This window comes from Rousettus aegyptiacus, unplaced genomic scaffold (genome assembly GCF_014176215.1).
Source record: "Rousettus aegyptiacus isolate mRouAeg1 unplaced genomic scaffold, mRouAeg1.p scaffold_m13_p_7, whole genome shotgun sequence".
Lineage (NCBI taxonomy): Eukaryota > Metazoa > Chordata > Mammalia > Chiroptera > Pteropodidae > Rousettus > Rousettus aegyptiacus.
Window position 1 is genome coordinate 67780749 of NW_023416310.1, and position 13673 is coordinate 67794421.

At 58.8% G+C, this 13673-nt stretch overlaps 1 protein-coding gene across 6 annotated transcripts; it reads right to left on the minus strand.

Moving 5' to 3' along the window:
• Window positions 1-846: 846 nt before the first annotated feature.
• On the minus strand, window positions 847-10107 carry SEMA4C (semaphorin 4C). 6 transcript variants are annotated; one of them, XM_016142973.2, is made up of 15 exons: window positions 9968-10107; window positions 7966-8114; window positions 6351-6499; window positions 5986-6048; window positions 5723-5821; window positions 5536-5632; window positions 5300-5416; window positions 5059-5210; window positions 4800-4975; window positions 4364-4508; window positions 4055-4277; window positions 3856-3968; window positions 2798-2955; window positions 2647-2717; window positions 847-2525 (listed from the first exon to the last, which is right to left on the minus strand). In XM_016142973.2, exons 2-15 carry the CDS (start codon window positions 8072-8074, stop codon window positions 1693-1695), a joined length of 2505 nt encoding a protein of 834 aa, XP_015998459.1. In that variant the 5' UTR covers window positions 8075-8114; window positions 9968-10107; the 3' UTR covers window positions 847-1692. The 6 variants fall into 6 exon arrangements, with proteins under 6 accessions (XP_015998459.1, XP_015998460.1, XP_015998461.1 ...); XM_016142974.2 differs by having other exon boundaries at window positions 7966-8111; window positions 9968-10094; XM_016142975.2 differs by lacking the exon at window positions 9968-10107 and adding an exon at window positions 9470-9919 and having other exon boundaries at window positions 7966-8111.
• Window positions 10108-13673: the final 3566 nt, after the last annotated feature.

The window sequence follows — 13673 nt, forward strand, 5'->3', positions numbered from 1 at the left end:
GGAAACCCCCAGGACAGGGACAGGACAGGGCCTTGGGTTGTGCCGAAATCCGGATTGGACGCCTAGTTTACTGAATCAGCCTTCACACACCACAAGCCTCCCTGGCTCATGTCACCCGAGCATGTCACGTCTGCCCAGCGCTCCCCGACAACTAGGACACCCAGGGCTGCGGCCTGTTCCGGCCACAGCAGGTACCAGACCAGTCACAGGAAATTTCACTTCCATTGCCTTTGTGTATGGGCATGAATTATAGAATCCAGGTTGCGTCCTGTTTTTCTTACTAATCAACGAACCCTGTACCTCTCCTCCCATTCCAACAGTGGCTTGGTGCATGCCGGGTGGCCCTGGGGAAAGTTCTCGGTTTCATGTAGCTGAAGCACTCAAGACTAACATTCCTGGAGGGCAAAAGGCTGGAAATCATCTTCCTCCCCTAAGGTAGCAGGCGCCCCGGCCTCACATGGCCAGTCCACGCAAACTTAAACTGCTTCCAGGAAGTTCCCTCCTTCCACCCTCACTCCCACTTCCTCTCCCCAGTTCTGGGAAGCCAGTTCTTCTTCAGCTTTGACTCCCAATGCCCTGACTTAATTTTTTGGCCAGTAGCCAGGGCTGGCTCCCAAGAGGCTGTGGCCCTGGTCTGGTTCCCAGCCCCAGAGCCACGGCTGTGGGAAAACACTGGAGCCTGGGCTGTTTCCCTCCAGATGGGCACAGGCAGGCAGGGACCACAAAAGGGGCAGCTGCCCCAGGACTATGATGAGGTGGGTCTGGACTGGCTTCGCTCAACCCACAGGGAAGTTTCCCTCTTAGCACCCAGAAGATTTTAGCCCAAACGTCTCAACCCTATCACAGTCAGTTTCATTTTCTCCATTTTATTCAATATAAAAATAGTCAAATATTTACAACAAATAAATACGCGGAGACACAATAAGTTACACTGTTAGGTGTCCTCCTCCAGGGCTGGGAGAAGATATGCCATATCCATAGCATGCCTACTTTCTCCCCGCCACCACCCTCTCCCAGCCCTATAAGAGAGGACAAGTATAAAATACCACTGAACCCCAGGGCCCAGTGGGGAGGCCCCTCCCACCCTTCCCCCCAAACACACAGGAGGCTCCATCTCCCTCCCCCAACCCTGAAAACATTCTCAACCCCGGGAGCAGGACCAGGCCTGCCCCAGAGCCCTACACTCCCCCCAGGGGCACAGTACCCTGCCCAGCCCACCCCCATATGTACATCACTGCCCCTCCCTCGGGACAGGTGGGGGGTAGGAGAGGCAAAGTGACCCGACCCCTTCCCCTTCATAGCTCTGATGACTCACCAGGAGGACCCCAGGCCAAGGGAAGACTGACAGAACCAGGAAGACTGTGTCACAAACACCCACGTCCACATGAGCCCACACACATACACATCTCCAACTTCTGCCTTGACATTTTGGGTGCTGGGGTCTCATGTGTCCATGATTCAAGCCCCTCACAGAGAGGAGGAAGGCGCCTTCTGGGCAGCTGGTGCCCTGGTGAGCCATACCGAGTGGCAGTGCCCGTGCTGAGCAGAGCAGGTCCTCATGGCTGGGCAGATACTGGGCAGAATCTGTCCCAGCAAAGCAGGTGCCCACACCATGTCCCTGAGGTAGCTGGTGCCTGTGCAAAAGTAGGAGCCGCAGCTCGCAGGCTGCCTTGCCCACGCGGTGGGACGCCCTCATACGGACGACTCCTCAGGATTGGAGTCTGGCAGTGGCTGGCGCTGCTGCAGTTTGCGCCTCAGTTCATCTGCCAACTCGGGCAAGGGGTGCCCCAGCCCCCCGCCACAGTCCTCCCCACCTAGCTGTAGGCGCACGTAGCCATTAGCGTTTGAGTTCCGCCCACCCCCCAGGTGAAGCCGAGTCGGGGATGGCAGGGGCTGGCCAGGGATGCCAGGAGGCGGGGAGGGGGGCCCTGCCCCGGGCTGGCACCGGGCGTGTCCAGGCACAATCTTAAGGGAGCCATCCGAGTAGTAGTAGCCAACAGGATCCCAGAGTTTCTCATCTGTTTCGGGGCCAGGCCGGAAGGGGGGGCTGGTGGGCTCCTTGGGCAGCTCCAGAGGGTATACCAGGGTCCTCTCTGCTGCCTTGGCTCCTTTCTCCAGCTCTTCCCGCAGCCGCCGGCGCAGCGACAAGACGAGCAGCAGCAACACCAGGCACACGGCCCCCAAGACCACCACAGCCAGCCACACCAGCCCCAGGTTTTCCAGGGGCGCCCGGGCCTCCAGGGTCACAGACGGGCCCGCCACTACAGCTACTAGGTAGCCTTCAGCAGCCAGCCGTGCCCCCTGCTCCTCTGAAAAGCAGTGGTAGGCCCCGGCATGACGGGGCTGGGCAGCCATCACAACCAGGGCCTGTAGTCGGACATCGTAGAGGAAAGAGCCAGGCTGTTCCGTGGGCAGGTCCCGGCCCCCAAAGGTCCAGCGAGCATGGGCAAGGTTGGAAGAGAGGCGGCAGGGCAGCACTAGGTCTGTGCCTGCCACCACCGTGATGTTTTTGGGCATGAGCCTGACTGCAGTGGCAGGATGAAAGGGAGCAGTTAGTGCTGGAGACCCAGGACCAAGGGGAGATACAGACACTCCAGCTCCCACCCAAGGCCCATCCTACTGGGAGGGGGACAAAAGACAGCTCACCTTTCTTACTGCCTCGGAAGTTACAGATACCAGAGGTGTCTGAGACTGCTACATGCTGGATCAGCAGAGAACTGGTGGGGGAAGCAGGGTGTGTCAGCATTCTCGCTCCAACCACTTGCCCTCCCTTCCTGAGGAGCAGAGCCCTGCTCACCCTGGGTGGCCACCCATGGCCACACAGCGGCTGGTGTTGACGTTCCAGGCACAGTAGGGGTCCCGAGCGAGGACGCAGTCTGCACAAGAACGGTACTTCACACAGTCGGCCAGGGGCAGCTGAACCAGCTGTGACCGGGAGCCTGCAAACAACAGCTTCTACAAAAGATGGGAGCATGTGAGGGTCAGCCAGACCAGGACACCGCCTGGGCAGAGCTCACACTCCTGCAGGGGAGCACAGAGCAAAAGGGGCCAAAGGAGGGAGACTGAGGACACAGAGGGCTTACTTCAAACCAGATGCCATCCTAAGCACCTTACAGCAGTGACCTGGATTAGAAAGAGCAGCAGCTCTGTGAGGCTGAGTATAATCACACTCGCACACACAGCTCCACTGCGGTATAAATAGTGCAGGAAGTACGTTTTCCGTAAGGCTCGCCAGCCCTCACAGTAGCACCAGCATAGCATAAGGTGTTTCCCTCTGTTTGCACAGTGATTGCCAATCTGTTACTTCAACCACAGACTTTTTGCCTTTGTTCTATGTTCTGGGGAACAGTTTGAGCCCCAACAGTTGGTAAAGCCCAAGCCTGTAAAAGTTCAGGGTACCAAGGACAGGCTATAAGAGAGTTAGACACCAGCAGCACCTCAGGGAGGCGGGAAGGCACAGCAATCGGGACAGGGTGACAAGGCTGGCAGGAAGCCAACACCATGAATGAGAGCACCACGAACGAGCAGCCTGAGGCCTGGCCAACAGTGCACCACCAGAGAGGACAGGCAGCATGCAGCACAAGCTTGGCATGGCCCTAAGAGGGCTCTGAAAGCATAGCTGCCCAGACTGGGTTCTGGGAACACAGCCTACAAGGACCCGGTAATCCAAGGCCTATGGAGTGCAGGGTCTGTCAGCACTCTGATTGCTCGGAACTTGCCCCTACCTAAGCCGATATGCTCGGTGCCCCCTGGGCCCTGTATGGCCAAACAGAAGGCTAGGGTATCACCCCACCCTGTATAGCCAAGCAGCAGACTAAGGAAGGTGGGGGACAGTGTGTGGGCCCCAATCACTACCTTGCTCCGGGACAGGACCAGGCTTTCTACCGGCTCCTGGTCAAACACCTGCAGCTCCTCGATCAGGTGGACCCAGGGTCCCAGGCTCACGGCCTTGAGCAGCCAGCCGTCTCCTATAGGGGTTGGGCAAGGGCGCGTGTCAACCAGAGGGCACAAGGGCCCCATCCAGTCGCTGGTAGCCAGGCCTACATGTGCCTACCTGTGCCGATGAACAACACTGTATAGGTGGCTCCATCAAGCCCCGTGACACGGTCAGCCACCAGGTGGGTGAAGTTGGTGTCCTTCTTCACGAGCAGGGGCCGGCCCCAGCGAGGCCTCACCTGTTCCTCCATCAGTGGGTGCTTCTTGATGAAGTTAAGGGTATTGTCAGGCAGCTCCAGAGAACTGGTGTAGCCATGGCGACGGTGCCAGTTGTTGATGCACTAGAGGGTAACGCAGGGAAAGAACTGTCAGCAGGTTGGAATGGTGCTGAGGCTGAGGCCAGCAGCATCGTCCCCAGGGGACTCACCGAGCCAGGCCGCGGGCTAGGTACAGGGTCAGTGTAGAGGCCCCACTTCTGGGATTGCTCGCGGTACTCCTTGTAGGGACCCTCGAACACCCTCTGGATCTCTTCCAACTGGTACTCACAGACTGCTGACAGGTCCACATCGCCCCTGTCACAGCAGCGGAGGGAGCCCAAGGGTCAGGCCTAGTGCCCACTTTACCCTAGCACAGGGCACATAGGGGAAAGGCAGGGCCCAGTACGATGTAGTAAAGAGCACGCACAATGTAATAGCAGCTCTAAAGGGCCATCCGGGGCAGGGCACTGCCCACCTCCTACTGGGAGATGCCCAACACCTTCCTTTGCCTCTGGACAACTGGCCACCCAGAGCCCTGCACCGATAAACCTCCCCCAACCCGCAGAACTACTCCTCCCCACTAATGAGGGATCCTGACCAGCTCACCATCGTGCCCGAAAAACTGCAAAGAAGGTGGTGTTGTGCCAGGAGGCATCCTGCAGGGTGTGCAGTGCCCTTAGCTGGTTAAAGTATAGCTGCCAGTCAGGGGCTGAGCACACCAGCCGCGCTTTTAGGAATGTGGTCCATTTCTTCTGCAGCGTCCGTGCACCCCCCAGGTCTCCCTGGCAGATGGCAAGGGGACACTGGTGGTCAGCCCTGCTCAACCAGAAGGGCTCCCAGCGCTCACTGTTGTGGGCTTCTGTACCTTGCAGACGCGGGCCACACGGGCTACCACCTGCTCTGTATAACAGTCGTACTCCACCGCCCGCTCGCTGAAGAAGAAGTAGACCTTGTCATCGTCCCCCGTGAAGCTCCCCATGCTCTCGGGGATGTAGGCAGAACCGACAAAATGAGGTTCTAGGGGAAAGGTAGGAGGTTTAGCGAGACCCTAATGGTGCCTCCCCTTACAGCTCCCCCAGTCCCTATACCAGTTCCTCAGGGCTCACCATTGAGCCAGAAGGCCAGGTACTCTGTCTTCATGGGGTGATGGGGTCCCATGTTCCGCAGGATGATGGGCTCTGTGCCCAAGAAGTTGTTGAGTGTGGCCGAGTATAGCTCGCCATCTATGGAGACAGAGGATCAGCCGGGACAGAAAAGAGGTGGAGATACACTCAGGCCACACAGCCTTGGGTGGGAACGCATCCTTGGGACACCCCAGCCTGCAGCAGGGTCTGCCACTTACCCACAAGGAGGGCAGTATGGCCCTTAGCTGGGTCATAGGGACACTTTCCCTTGCCGTCGTCGAACTCTCGGTGCTCCAAGGTGAACGTGAGCACGTCCTGAGGCAAGAAAGAGACAGTGAGAGTGAGATGTGGCGGGCCTGGTGTCCTGAGCAGGCAGGGAGGGCGGAGGCAGAGCACGGCACTCACAATGTAGGTGCACTTGGGTTGGAAGGCATAGGTGCCACACACATACAGGTGGGATGCGTTATAGGGCTGCAGGAAGCGGATGAAGTTGAAACACTCCGTCTGGGGAAAAAAATGGATTCAGGTAAAGAATGAGAATGGGGACCCAGACCAGCACTGTATCAAAGGGAGCCAAGAGCCCTGGGGAAAGTGTGTGCCATGAAGCCCCGCCAGGAGGAGGCACTTGTGCCCTGCCCTCTCTCTCTGGCTTGTCCCCTAGCACCCACCTGGTTGCTCTTGCCTTTCTGGATGCACTCAGACTTCTTCTCCAAGGGCGCCTCCCATGAGATCTGGGGACAAGGAGAGGTCATGTCAGCAATGTCATAGGTACATGCTGAACACCTGGCCACAACATGGGGACACCACACACTACTACTCAGTCCCCACACCCTAGAAGCTTATTTCAGCAGAGAACACAGGCCCCAAATGGCTCCCAGTCAGTAGAACGCACTAAGTGCTGTGGACAAAGAAAAGGCTGCCCACTTGCTCTGCCGAGAGGGCAGGCCTTGCAGACCCAGCAAGATCCACCTGAAGATGTGGGGTGGGGGCAGTCTGTCATTCGCCTGTGTACCTCCCGCTCCCCACCTCTCACCACTCCTTGAAGCTCCAAAGCCTCCACGCTGAATGCAAACAGGGCCTCCCGGGCCCCCACATACAGAAGCCCAGTCTGCTCAGTCAGGGTCAGCGTCAGGAAGTCCTGGATGCCTGTTTGGGAGAACCGCCGCACCACTGTGGCCAGCTCTGCAAGGACAAGGTAGCAGTGAGCACAGATACGGAAGGGCGGGCCAAGCACCCTCTACCTTGAACCAGCCTTCCTTTGCACAATGGTCTCCTAATTGCCTGTTCCCCACATTAAAACCAGCACCCCCCCCCCAACAATACAGCCTAGCCACCTGACTGGCAATAAGGGACATTTCCTGAATTGCAGCCTGACTCAAGACAGCTCCCAAGCCTCCTGGCTCTTCTCAGCCTAGGAGGAGGCAAATCTGGGCTGTGAGGAGGAAGGAAGGCTATCTCAGCCACAGCTTCCGGCCAGAGGAAGCCATCAGACTGATGGCTCTCACTCTCAGGGTCAACAGAACCTCTGGCTGCAGAGCTGGGCACTTCCCTTCCCTGCTTCCTCAACTGCCGCTTCCTTCTTTGCTCTACTGCCCACTACCCGCGTTGAGGGTCCAGCCAGGCCCCAGCCCCTAACCCAGCAAGGCAGGATGCACAGAAGTTGTGAGCGCTCCTTGTTTTAGGGAACTGGCCAAACAAACCCAGGCTGCCAGAGCTGCCAGCATAGCTGCCACTAGGGCGAGTAAGGATGGCAGGAGTCAGGGCTGGGAGGCCATGCCAGGAAGTCCAGTGGGAAACTGGAAGCTGGAACCAGAGATGGTGCTGAAGCCTGGGAGCTGGGAAGTCTTGCTGACACTTGCCATGCATGGCACTACAACATTCATAAACTCACAGGATTCCTGTCAGTCCCCAAAATAGCTGCTGACCCGTCCTCAGGGTCCCTTAAACCAGCCTTACTTAAGTCTTTAGAGACAATGATGCACCCAGACACACAGGCCAGCAGGGCTTCAGGCGCACAGGAGTGCAGCCTGTGGGAGGTGACCTCATCCCAGGTCCCCAGAGTGCAGGGATGATACAAACACCTGACATCACCTCTTCGTATAGGTGTGTGTTTGTACAGGAAGGGCTGTCAGGTCCACCGTCTCTCCCACATGAGCACATGCATATACACACGCCCATACAGGGCCACCAGAGGGCAAGAGTGTCAGAGCAGAGGGAGTCTATTAGAGTTGATAAGGGGGATCCTGGGGGCACAAAGTTAGAAAGACCTGGGGGAGGTGCAACACCCTTGGCTCTATGCATGTCCTGGCTCAGGTTTCTCTCCCCTGGCTCTCAGTGCAAGTGATAATTCTAGCAGTGAGATGTGTGGACAGTGATGTAGAAGCATCCTTTAATGGGGGTGGCCAGGTCTCAAGCTTCAGTGGTAGGGGCAGCCCACATCCTGGGCTGGACTACCAGTTCTGGGTCCCTGGGGCCACTTGCTCACACTTCTTAGAAAGTGGGGTCACACACATCGGTAGGCCTCAAACCCGACCGAATAAATCTGGCACATTCAGGGGGCAACACCTAAGCACCTCTCTTCCCCCAGCAGCCTCTGTTGGCCTCCCACTCCCCACACTGGTCTGTCTCCTCCGACTTCAGGCACTCACCCCCAGAAGATACCGTCTTCCGGGGCACCAGGTTCCACCACACCTCAGCCCTGATGCCCGGGCCCCACAGCCCCACTGCCAGCAGCCAGACAGCCCAGTGTGGGGCCATGGCTCACACCCCAGCTCTAAGCTCCAGGCCAGCTGCCCTGCTGGGGGAAAAGAAAGGGTCAGAATCACAGCCAGAGCAAACAGACTGGAAGTGGGGGCTCACCAGGCCCATGCCAGGAGGCACAGACAGGACAGAAGACCTGATCAGGCCTCCCCAACAGCCCCTGGATTCCCCCCTTTCTCCTATCCTTGGAGCACACCTAGTCCCCGCCCACACCTGGCCTCAGCCCCCACTACCTCCAAAGAACCATGGGGTCTCCCTGGATGGAGGAGAAGGAGCAGAGTCAGCTGGAGTGGACACTCCGAGAAAGCTTCTCTGGCCTCCAGTCCCTCCCCCATTCCCTCAACAGGAAGTTAAGAAAATAGGACCCCTCCCCCACACTCAGGCCTGATAGCTGCGAGGATTCCTTAAAATAACCTCTGGAAGCAGAAGTCGCCCCCACCGGGGCTCCTGCCAACCGGAGACCTAATTCTGGGGTCTTAACTTCTTATCGGGGCGGGGGACATGTGGTGGTTTAGCGGCGAGGGTAATTGATGTAGCAGGCACTGGGGTCCGGCCCCAGCCTCTCCCTTCCCCCGGCGCAGACAATGGCGGGGCAGAGACCGAAATCCTGCTCCACACCGGTAAGGCAGAAGCAGGCCGGGAGCCAAAGGGGCCCAGCTACCCGAGGTCCCTTTGTTGCCCACGAACGGAGGCAGGAAGTAGGATGGGCTTGGGAGTGACCAGCGTCTCATCGGTTCCTTGCACTGTCTCTGAGGGACACTGGCCCTCAGGTTGGGGGCGGCGGGACAAGAGCCACGCTGGTCAGATCAGGGACCCCCCGGAGGCGCCTTCAGATGCGGCGTGGGGAAGCCCGGTGGGGGGCCGAAGGGAGATCCTCCTGAACTACGAAGGCGCCCTGCGCAGTGTCTGACGAACCTTCCCACTCGGGGATCGCCCCGCAGCCCGGCCTGGGCAGGACAACTGGGTTAATTTTCGCCGCTCCAGCCCTCCAAGGCCGGGCACAAATACACATAAGCCGGGGACCTGCTCACCCCAAAACAAAGGGTCCACGCCAAGACCCCATCCCTGCCCCCCGCCACTCCTCCCCTCCCCCAGCTCCGGGGATTTGAATGCAAACAAAGCAGCGGCGCCGGGAGCGTAGCCTGGCCTGCGGACGCCCCCTGCCGGCCCAGGACCAGCGCGGGAAGAGGGGGTGGGGACACGCTCACCCCGACCCGTTTCCAACACCCCCAGCCCTCCCTATACCCTTTACCCCAAGCCGGGCTGACCCCCGTGGCGCGCTCTAATCTGTCCACACAGCGGTGTCCCCAACCCCAGCTCCTCCCAGGGCGGGGGAAACGGGGCGGCCCCAGGGTGGGTGGTGGGGTGCGGGGTCCTGGCGGTGGTCCCCACCCTTGTCCACTCTGAACGGCAGCCGAAAGGCGAGGGCTCTAGCCGGGTCCGGCAGCCGGCTGGTCTCGGGAGCTGGCTTTCCAGGACAGCCCGCCTCCTGGGCGGAACGGGCGGGGGGCCGCGGCGGGGAAATCCGATCCCACAACATCGGCTTCAGTCCAAGCCCGCCCCAAACTTTCCGTCGCGGGTGGAGGAGCCGGGGGCAGGTCGAGGGCCTGGAGAGGATCCCGACTACACGAGGGACCCTCTACCCTTAGCCCTGACCCCCCAACCAGTCCGCGCTTACGGACGCCCTGTCTGCGGGTACTGCTCGCCCAGCTCTGAGCCGCCGCAGGGGACGCAGGAACGGTCTCAGACGAACAACTGTCCTCTGCTGCCTCTCCTTGCACCCCCAGACCCAGTCCCTAGCGCGTTCAGCGGCCCATGCCCAAGACAGGGGACAAAGCGTTGCCCCGGAGCCCTGCGGCTCTAGCCCCGCGCCATCCTAGCCTCACTCACCTCCTTCTCGAGGTTGGAGTCCCTGGGCGCCGCCCTCGCGTTCGGCTTCGACCCCGCGCCGCCCGCGCGCGCCTCCTCCGAGGCCCCTGTGCCACCGCCCCTCGGTCCCGGCTCGGCTCGGCGCCAGTGGGCTCCGGCTCCCCGCGCCACCGCGGCGGACGCCGGCTCTTTCTCCAGCGGCCACCACCCCGCCCCTCCCCTGACGTCAAGCGGGGAGGGGGGTGTCGAGCTGGGGCCGGGGGCGGGACGCGAAGGCCCGCCCAGGAGGGGGCTGCGACCCGCTGCGACCTGCTGGTCCCCACTGCCTGCCGGAGGGCTAGGTCCCCCGCCCCTGCCCGGTGGGGCGAGAGAGGCACTCCGGACGTTGCCAGGGGAAAGCAGACTCACATGGTCTGTCCGAGGTGTCTCACTAGACCCACCGCGGCTGGGCGGCCGGGCTCGGGAAGGGGCCTCAGGGCCGACCAAGTGGTCTGCCTTTTGGCCCCAATGCCCACTGGCCCCTGTAATCACGCTGGCACGGGCCTCCCCAGCTAGGAGAAGCCCTGTTTGGGGAGGCAGCCTGCCTGCCCTTGTTCCTCGCGCTCCAGGCACAGGGAGGGACTCAGGCAGCATCCCTTGCCCCAATCCCCCCTAAGACAATCTCTACTCCCAGGGTGTGGAGCCTCCCCCCCGGGAAGTGACTCCTTCTGGTGCCACTGGAAGGATGAATAACAAGTGACATGAGCCCTAATGTTCAGATGAAAGGGGTTGAGGGCAGCCACACTGGAGATCAACTACCTTCAGAACTGCCCGTCTCCACCCACGACCGCTCCTATAGCTGGCAGCACTGGCCCCTGGGCAGTGCTGGGGTGTCCTCCTTGCCAGCTGGTCCTCTGAGCTAGGCAGCTGGATAGAAGAACTTCAGGGAGGTTCCCCCCCCCCCCCCCCCCGCGCCTTGCACCCAGAGACAGTTGCCACCTTCTGGCCTGGGGCAGAGGACAGAGGTGAAGAGACAGGCCCGGAGCCTGGGGTGGGAGCTTTAAGCCAGAGGCAGCCCTGCTGGGGAGGAACGCTGTAGGGCCCGTCAGCAGATCTGTATTATAAATCAGTCCTGACAGCAGCTTTTGTTCTGGGTTAAAACTTGGCATCTGAAGAGCAGAGACCAGAAGAGTAGTGGAGATAACTAGGGAGGCAGCCCAGTTTGGATTCAGTAACAATTGGGTCTTTGCTGGTGCACATAAAGGCCCCTTCTCCAGCGCTGGCCAAAGCCATGTTTCCCAGCTTCTTCCCACCAGGGATAAACCTATGCTCTTGGAGATGCTGGAGGTGGGGGCAAGCCAGTTAACGATTAGCATGGGGTGGGCAGTAGGCTCTCTGCCTCAGCGACAGGGAAGGAAAGATGCGTGATCCCTGGAGGATCAGACCCAGTGTCTGGAGGTGACCAGATAGGCAGGTCTCCTCACCTTTGTCCTGCACTGTAGACTTTGCAATTTGCCTGCATTACATTTTCTTTTGTTCCACCCTCAGGACCACCTTTGTAGGTATTGTTTCTGGCATTTTGTAGATGAAATGGGCCTCAGAGAGACCCGAAGTCACATGTAGCTATTAGCAAGGTCAAAACATTAAAGGAGACCCAGAGTCCAAATCCTTCATTCCACTGTCACAAAGGATCCTGACAACTTTTAGACCCCAGATGCTCATTTCCTGCTGTTTTTCCTCACCTTCGAGCCCCACCCCCACCCTCTGGGTATGAGGGTTACCTGGCAGGGACTTGAGCTCCTGGCTCCACCTGCATGATGGCCCCAGTGGAAAGTTTCATAAGGTGGTTTGGTTTCACTGGCAGGGATAGTCTTCGGTACCTCATGGAGGGCTGCTGTGTTCTAACAAGACTCCAGAGGCCCTTCTGTCCAAAATGCTCCCCAAAGGTAGGGCTGCAGCTCCCACACCCCTTTTCTACCTGAGCCCATTTCCTGTTGGGTTCTGCTCATTTCCAGCACAGGCCTTTTCCGTGGGCGGGTGGGCAGGGGATAAAGTTTCCTGCATGACTACTTGCTCGTGATTCATACTTTTTAATATAAGCACAATTGGTAGAAAATGAATATTCCTGGGTCTTAAGAAAAAAAAAAAAAACTACTGATACCCTCTCCCCTGCAACTCCCCCCACCAAAATAGGTTCTCATACACATCAACCTCCCTGGAGTCTGTCTAGCATATTCTGTGGAATCAGTTTTCTCTCTTGCCCATTGGCAGCTCAGGGCAGCCCCTAGAGGTGGGCCCCCTTCCCCATACATCAGTCCTGTGCCCCAGGGGCCCCCATTTGGGCTCCTTCCCCCCTAAGGCAGCTTACCAACAGGGGGGCCAGGGGTTCTCTGTACAACACTGCTTGCCAACTCCCCAGGGAGCCTGGAGCAGCTGTCAACCAACAGGGGAAATGAGAAATTCTGGGTCAGCCACCCTTCAGGGATCTGAGGGCCAGAAGACCGAGGTCACTGGGGACAAAGGAAAAAGACTTCCTCCCAAAGGAGGGTTATCAAAGCTGCCCACCTGGGAAGCCTTTCCCTTCCCAGCCCCGCCCTGTCACCAGCACTGAAAGGAAGCAGGAAAACATCCGTCATCACAGCCCGGGGGCTGCTTTCCCAGGGGCTTCCACCAGGATATCCCTCAGCCTTTCCCAGGGGCTCAGGTCAGGAGAGAGTGGGTGGTGAAGATGCCAGCACCACTGTGGACTTCTTCGCCTGGAGAACACTGAGTCTCTAACTGGTCCCAGACTAGTTTTAGAAGATCTGGTCAGCTCCTGGCCAGTTCCAGAGAGGGCCCATTACAGGCCCCAGGGGATAGTGTAAGCCCTTGGGTGACCTTGAAGTGCACACCTCCGCTCAGGTTACAGCTAGGTAGCTGGAGGAACTGAGTCACCAACACCTCTCCTTGGTGTCTGTTTCTCTCTGGGGGATGACTGTGTTTGGGGAGCAGGAAGGAGGGGTCAGTGTACAAGGAACGAGACTGGGAGCAGGGCTCTCGATATCCCTGATACCCCACTTGCTGACATACAGCCCTGTCTGAGCCACACAGGGGCAACTTAGAGACCTGGAAACTCCAGGCTCCACCACTCAGGTCACCCTTTCCCTCTGCCCTTGGCACCAAGAACAAAGAAGGGAAATTTCAAAGGTAATTTCCAGGTTTCCAGAACAAACTGAATGGCTGTGGATTAACTGTCAGGATGTGCAGTGACAGCGGGAGCCCCAAGGGAGGGTGCTGGAGGCTGGTTTACCACAGCTTGACTCCTCACTTCTTGCTGGGAGGATCTCATCTTTTATCAGAGGATCTAGGCCTACCTAATGCTGCTAGGGCTTTGGCAGTGCTCTGCCTCGGCCAAGGAGACCTTGCAATGTGGCCAGGAACAGAAACAAGAACTCTGTCAACTCACCTGGGCATCCAAGTCACCCTGGCAGAGGGTTTCTTCCACCTCTTACCTGGCAAAGGCTGCAGAGGCAGGGAGGCGTCCTGTATGGTACCCAACTCTCTAAATTATAGATGCTCCCACCCTGGCTTCCAGCATTCTGGGGACCCAGCAAGGGAGGCAGCTAGGTCTTAAACAGGCCCAAGAAGTGATGGGCTACACTGTGGGTCTGCAAATTGAGTGACTTGGCCTAAAGGTCCTTTATTTGGGGGGGGGGGGTGTCTCTCTCCCAGTTAGTCTGCCTTTTCCTGACTTTCGTGGCATCAAAAG

Bases quoted from the DNA above. Each gene is read 5' to 3' on its own strand.
- SEMA4C (XM_016142973.2), bottom strand. From the start codon at position 8,074: ATGGCCCCACACTGGGCTGTCTGGCTGCTGGCAGTGGGGCTGTGGGGC. The intron at 4,509-4,799 runs GTGAGCTGGTCA...CTGCTGTGACAG, and splicing joins GCAGTTTTTCGGGCACGATG to GGGCGATGTGGACCTGTCAG. The intron at 4,278-4,363 runs GTGAGTCCCCTG...GTTACCCTCTAG, and splicing joins CTAGCCCGCGGCCTGGCTCG to TGCATCAACAACTGGCACCG.